The sequence below is a fragment of the Ailuropoda melanoleuca genome, chromosome 12 (assembly GCF_002007445.2).
Source record: "Ailuropoda melanoleuca isolate Jingjing chromosome 12, ASM200744v2, whole genome shotgun sequence".
In the NCBI taxonomy this organism is placed as follows: domain Eukaryota; kingdom Metazoa; phylum Chordata; class Mammalia; order Carnivora; family Ursidae; genus Ailuropoda; species Ailuropoda melanoleuca.
Window position 1 is genome coordinate 34,816,085 of NC_048229.1, and position 6,691 is coordinate 34,822,775.

The 6,691-nt window shown below is 63.1% G+C and overlaps 1 protein-coding gene across 1 annotated transcript in view; it reads right to left on the reverse strand.

Annotated features, from left to right (window-relative positions):
* CIC (capicua transcriptional repressor) overlaps positions 1-6,691 on the reverse strand; it is an 18,297-nt gene that overhangs the window by 257 nt on the left and 11,349 nt on the right. The window contains exons 2-15 of the mRNA XM_034639008.1: positions 5,899-6,250; positions 5,591-5,816; positions 5,089-5,192; positions 3,605-4,841; positions 3,335-3,522; positions 2,832-2,953; positions 2,563-2,729; positions 2,165-2,455; positions 1,743-2,068; positions 1,244-1,497; positions 989-1,140; positions 778-909; positions 350-481; positions 3-253 (exon numbers count right to left, since the gene is read on the reverse strand). Coding sequence (XP_034494899.1) covers positions 3-253; positions 350-481; positions 778-909; positions 989-1,140; positions 1,244-1,497; positions 1,743-2,068; positions 2,165-2,455; positions 2,563-2,729; positions 2,832-2,953; positions 3,335-3,522; positions 3,605-4,841; positions 5,089-5,192; positions 5,591-5,816; positions 5,899-6,250 — 3,934 coding nt within the window. The remainder of the gene's footprint in view (positions 1-2; positions 254-349; positions 482-777; positions 910-988; positions 1,141-1,243; positions 1,498-1,742; positions 2,069-2,164; positions 2,456-2,562; positions 2,730-2,831; positions 2,954-3,334; positions 3,523-3,604; positions 4,842-5,088; positions 5,193-5,590; positions 5,817-5,898; positions 6,251-6,691) is intronic.

The following is a 6,691-nucleotide window of genomic DNA, read 5'->3' on the forward strand; positions in this document are numbered from 1 at the left end:
GCCGGAGCTGTGCCAGAGTCCGAGCCAGGTGAGGTGGGGTCAGGGCCCCCAGCAGGGCTGGGAGTGGGGACAGGGGCAGCAGCAGTGCCAGTGGGGGGCGGTCCGGGGAGGGGGGCCTCGGCTCCAGGGGGCTGCTCCGTGGGAGTGGCCGCCTGCATGATCTTCTGGCGCACCTCGCGGATCTTCAACTGCAAACAGACCTTGGAGGGGAAGATGTCTGCGTAGCGGGCCTGGAAGGCTGCCGTGGCCTGGGCTGGGGACAGAAGGACAGTGGGGGGTGGGAGGCCAGGATGAGAGGAGCAGGCAGATCCTCTCCAAGTGCCCCCCCAAGACGGTGAGATATGCTCACCTGATGGGAAGAAGCCATGGTCCTGGAAGAGCTGCATGACCAGGGCCCGGCGCTGGTCCAGAGTGCGCCGCAGTGAGGAGTATGGCACCTTCTCGTATTCCAGCTCCCCGAGCACATCCTCGGCTTCCGTACCTGGAAGCAGCGCAGGCAGCATGGTCAAGGGGACTGAGGCAGCCTGCCCTCCTGCCCCCACCCCCGCCAGCAATGTCCTCCCAGTCCTCACCAAATTCTATTCCACAGCAGAGTTCAGAGGGGGCACCTGCCTCTGGACCCCATTGGACTCCAGAACCCACCCTCCCATCCTTGACCTGCCACCCTTCCTCTCAACGACACCCATCCCACCTCTCATCTGCAACCCCATTCCCAAGACCCCACCCTTCTTGCAGGTCCTGGGTCCCCCATAGCTCCGCCTGCCTCGGTGCCGGCACCTGTACGGTCAAAGGTGAAGATGTCCCCCTCGCACTTGGCACTCTTAGGGGTGTTGGGCTCTGAGCTGCAACTGGAGCGTCTCCTCATCTTGCGCTTAGGCGAAGTGGGGTCCTCGGGGGCTGAGTCTAGGTCTGGTCCAACAGAAGCAGGCTCAGCGGAGGCGGCCCCAGTCTGTTCCCCACCTTCCCCGGGTGCGCCACACTCGCCTACCAGTGGAGTTCTTCCTCTTCTTGCGGTAGGAGCCCAGGATGGCCCGGGGCGAGGTGGCCAGAGACTGCAGGGTCGGCGAAGGCAGCACCTCCTCCGGCCGGAACTCGGGCAGCTCAGCAAAGCGCTCTTCGAAGTCCACCTCCGACAGGACCCTGCTGGAGAGCCGGCAGGGTCACCTCCCCCGTCCCGGACTGCAGCTGCCCCCCTCTCCTGCCAGCCCCGCACACGCTGCCACGGACCCCAGCCCATGCTCACTTGTCCACAGAGTCAAAGGTCTTCTTCAGGGGCGGGGGCCGCACCTTCACCTTCTTGCCGGTACCAGCGGCCTCCTTGCGCTCGGGGGTGTCCCCGGCTGCCCTCCCACTGCTGCCCTCGTTGCTGCTGCTGCTGCTGCCAGGGGCTGGGGCCGGAGCTGGCGCTGGGCTGGGAGGGGTGGGAGGCTCCCCACGGCTCTCCAGACCCAGTCCAGGGACTCGCCAGTCTGAAGACGAGCTGGGGAATTTGCTGGCCTGGGGTAGGGATGGCAGGGAGACGGAGGACACTGGGTTCAGACTCACTGGTTCAAAACCCAGAACAATAAAGACCCAGTCATAAACACAAGCAAAAGGGACAGAAGAGCACCCCCCCCTGCCCCGGCAACAAGGACACAGGTCAGACAGGTACGTAAGGAAGAGGGACTGAGCAAAAAAGCAGACGGTGGATTGACACACGGAGCCAAGAAGCAACGGGAGCCCCGAGCCTGCTGTGCACTCACCATGGTCTCAGGACCCTTGGTGCTTGTCCGCTCCTCAGCAGGCGGGGGCGGTGGGGGGCTGCTCCGGGCTGTGGGAGCCCAGGTCTCTGGGGGTGGTGGAGGGACCGGTGTCGTAGGCTGCCCCTCAAGCTCTGACTCAGGGGTAGGGGGCTCCCGGGCTGGGCCAGGCTCCAAGGGCTGCCGGGCTGCAGGGCCTGACCGCCCAGGGGCACCTGCCTCAAAGGAACCCACGGGAATGCTGGCGATGGCCGCCTTCACTTTCTGGGGGGCCTTGGGGGTGGGCCGCTGGGCCTTGGGGGCCACTAAACTGTAGGTCATGGAGCCTGCTGGTGGGGAGAAGAGCATTTGCTGAGTCAGGCCTGTCTGGAGCCCATCTCCTGGGTCCCCCAACTCACCCCACCCTGGGCTGGCCCGACACCCACCTGTGGCATTAGGGAAAGGGCTAGTAGGGGCCGGGGTGGCAGTGGCTGGGGCTGGTGGGCCCTTGGGCAGGATGGTGGCAGTAGGTGGGGTGGTGCTAGTGGCCACGGTGTAGACCAGGCCGGGGGGAGCCTGAGACGGCTGGGCCAGGGGTGCTGAGGACGTGGGTGCAGGGCTGCCAGGGTAAAACGCCGTGATGACGGGACCTCCGGGGGTGGTGCAGGTGGGCGGCAGCTGGGGGCTAGGCACGGGCGACACGCCCACCTGGCCAGGAGTCAGAAGCGGGGCTTGGCCTACAGAGATGGAGACAGAGGAGGAGAGGCAGGGGCCCCAGTTAGGGCCTGGGCCACACTCCGCATCACCCTGGGTCCCCAGCTCTGCCTGCCACCCTGCCCCTCACCTGAAAGCAGGGGCTGCACGAAGGCGGGTCCGCTGGGCCCCAGCGAGGTGAAGCCTAGGGCTACTGAACTCGTGGGCCCATACGAGGTGACTGTTCCAGCCTGGCTGGACGTAGGGCTGGTGCCCAGGGGCAATGCGTGCCCACCTGCCGACTGCACGTAGGTGATTCTGCCACAGAGAGGGGAAGGGGGAGGAGTGAGGTGAGCTGCCCACTACCCCCCCAGGCCCTTCTCCGGGCTGGCCTCCAGGTAAGGACTCAGCTGCCATTACCTGGTGGAGGAGGGCAGCAGGACCTTCTGAGGCTGTGAGGTGGGTCCGGAGAGTGTGGCTGGGCTGAGGGGCGGCACCAGGCCGCTGGGTGTGCTCACAGGCACCGGCGTCAGCTGGATGATCTGTGGGGCAAGGGAACCCACAGGCTGGCGTGAGCTGGGGACTCAGACTGGGGCAGGGGCAGACCCAGATCTAGAAAGGTGGGTCTCAGCAAAAACAGGGAATGCAAAACTTGGAATCAAGACAGAAGGGAACAAAGAAATCAGCAAGGCGCGCGAAACACAAAGAACAAAGTACAGACGCTGAGAACAGACTCGAGATGCATGCAGACACTGAAGTACAAAGGAAAGACACGGTCCTACAGACAGGGTTCCAGAGAGACAGATGAAAAGGGGAAAAACGCACGAGAGACCAAAGGAGAGGCACACACACAAACTGTGACACAGAAACCAACGCCCAGGAGGAGAGGAGATAGGAAACAGGTGGAGCCAGGATGCCCTTACCTTGCTGGGTGGCTGGGCTCCATTCTGCACAGGTACTGAGAAAGGAGGGCTCACCAGGGGCAATGGCTGGCCAGCCCCTCCACCCCGCACGGACATGCTAGGGGCTGCCAGGGGCACCAGTACCTTCCCGGGTAGCAGCTGGGCTGAGCCACCCGGGGGCGGGGCCTGCACAGGAGAAACCGATTGGGCTGCAAGTGGAAAGAGGAGAAGTTGCCAGAGAGCCACACGGGCCTGGGGCCCCTCTCCTTCATCGCTCAGCCCAGGCCTCACCTTTGGGGGGCGGGGCGGAGGGTACGGACTGCAGGATGGGGATGCCAGGAGTGGGTGCGGTGGCCGCCAGAACTTTGCCGTTGGTGGAGGTGCCCGGTGGGAGGGTGAAACGGATGCTGGCGGGTGCGGGGCCACTGGGAGCTGCTGCCTTGGTCCCAGGGGCTGGTGCTGGGGCAGGCGCCACCTGAAGCTGCTGGGGCAGCGTGGGCAGGATGTACTGCACCTGGGTGATGCCTCCAGCCTTGCCCAAGGCACCTGGCTGCAGGATGCCCAGAGGCACTGGCCCATTGGGGCCACTCCCAGCACCTGCTCCTGAGCCTGTAGTGGCCCCACTGCCCGGGGTCCCCTGGGCTATGAACTGAACAGCAGGGGGCGCTGGGGCCCCATAACCGGGTGTGCCCACCAGCAGGTTGGTGACTGTGGCAGGGGCCTTCCCCACAGTGCCCAGGAGGGGCCCAGCCACCAGATGCGGGGCTGGCGAGGTGGCTGCTGCCGACTTCTTGTCCGAATACACTAAGTTTACGCCCAGCGGGGAGCTCCCAGGTGCCCGGGACCCTGTGACCGGCTCAGTCCTGGCACCCGCTGTGTCATTTGGAGATGCCTCAGCCCGGCCAGAGGCGGGGAAGGGCTTAGAAGCGATGGGCACAGGAGTGCTACTGACAGGCCGCACCACATTGGTGACCATGGTAGCAGCTGGGCGGGACAGGGGGGCTGCTGGGGCTCCATAGGCCAGTGATGGGGCTGGGGCCGAGGGCATGCGGGTTCCGCTGCCTTCCCGTTCCTCCTTATTTGGGGGCAGAACCAGCGTCTGCAGGACACTTCCACCCCCGCCAGGAGGTGCCGCAATGACTGAGGGACCTGGTGGCTCCAAGCCTCCCACACTTTCAGGTCTCTTGCGCCGGAAGGTGGCAGGATCCGTTGGGAGGAAACGGGTGGCCTTGGAAGGTGTCACTGGGCCCCCAGCCCCAGGGGGTGGGGGCCGTAGTGGGCCTGCCGTGCTGCCCTGACCTGACTCCTGGGCCTTGAAGGTCCCTGAGCCCAGTGGGAAGGAGGTGGCCGCTGAGGCTGAGGAGGAGGCAGGTGACGACGAGGAGGAGGATGATGGGGTGGGCCCAAAGCCTTTGCCAAAGGCTGGAGGTGGTGGATCCGGGGGCCCTGGGGGCTCAGGGTCCAGCGGTGGGCGGCAGTGGGTAAAGGAGGAACGAATCACAGGTGAGAAGACCTTCCGGCCAAAGCCCTAGGCGAAAGGAGGAGACACAACCACATCAAGGGAGCCTGGATACTCACAACCTGCCTGTCCCTGTCCTGCCTGGCAGTGAGGCCAGCTGAAGGCCTCACTTGATCCAGGCTGTGACCCAATTCACCATGGGGCGAGTAGCTTGCCCTCTTTGGGCCTAAATCTCCTTCTGTGACAGTGCACACAAGAGCAGGTATCTCCCTTTCCTAGGACCGTTACCAGACACTGCCAATTCCCCAGCTCTCACCTTGCTGCCCTCTGGGTCCTCCCCAGAGCTGTCTCCGCTCTCACTGTCAGTCACCCGCTCCTTGCACTTGAGGTCAATGTCAGTGGCGCCGAAGCCGTCGTCAGCTGAGGAAGCAAACAGTATTGGCAAAATGGCTGGGTGCAGGACTGCCCAGGAGGGACAGCTCTGGCCTCAGCCCCCAAAGCCAGCAGTAACTGTGGTCCACGAATGCTGTTCCTAAGCCTCGGGTGTGCCCACCTGCCCACCGGGGGAGCCTAAGAGCACACAGGTAACATCGCCTAACACTGTGCCCCATGGCTTGCCATCCATGCCCCTGTCCTCCTGGCTTCCTGCCTGGCCAGGAGCTTCCCAAGGGCAGGGCTGGGTTTACTCAGGGGGGCCTGAGGTGAACATGCCTGCAATCATGAACAGACATGCAAGCCAAGACGACCCTGAGGCCGAAATCAAATCTTTGCCCACCCCCTAAACCTCTGGGAAGTATTCTGGGCCTGCAACTGCTCACCAATGACATCATCGTCTCCTTCCTCCTCGCAGATGACCATGCGTTCCTCGTCACTGGTCATGTCCTCACTGGCTGCACGCTGAGAACGGGAGGCCCGGGTAGGCAGCAGCGGGGGTCGGCCACTGGCCGCCAGGGCACCTCCCTCACTGGAGGCTGAGAAGGGGCCTGGAGCCCCATACTGGGCGGAAGGCTTTGGACCAGAATAGGATGCAGGGCCAGACACCATCTGCAGGGCAGGTACAGGGAAAGTTCAGCGGGGACCATCACCTTGGGGCAGCCCTCCCTGCCCAACTCCCCGGCTCCCAGACCTGAGTCAGTTCCTGTAGTGCCTGGCTATCTACTTCTCCACCATCCAGGCTGTGGACCCCACTGTGGGAGAAGGCTCGGGGCCGGGCCGAGCCAGGTCCCCCCACTGCGTGCAGACGCTCTGTCCCACAGGGGCCGCTCCCTGGAGCCTTGGTATCCGAGCTCAAGAGTGTCTGGGCTGCAACAGACAGGAGCTCCGAGGACACTGCAGAATATAAGGAGAGAGGTGTCACAGAATCAAGAAGCCTTTTAGTGGCACCCAGACTGACCGAGACAGCCACAAATATCTCTAGATACTGGGCAAAAGAAGTTTGAAAATCCTGGGCTACGTGGCAGAAGAGGTACCAGCCACCAGCCCATCATTTCCTGATGGATTGCCCCCCGGCAGGCAGGCCTTCTTTGAGTACGAAAGGCTGAAGACAGGCAGTGTGGTGCTCGCTAGCTAACACCCGTGGGCCTGAGTCTCCATCCCCATATCTCAGAGAGGAAGCAACCCCACCTTCAGAGAATTGCAGGCCCACACCCACAGATCACTCCAAAAAAGTGCCTCAGAACGACGCTATGCACGCGAGACACTCTGTCAGTAGAAGCAGCCAACGAGGGCCTTCCAACCATGATTCTGGAACCCAACCAAGCTGGGGTTGAAGCTCTGGTCTACCATTTACTTGTCTTCTATAACTTCTGACAAGTGATTTTGCCTGAATCTCAGTCTTCTCATCTAAAAAATGGGGGTATGGCATTCAGAAGTAGAGGTTAGGGTCCCCTCGGTGCCTAACACACAGTAAATGCTCAATA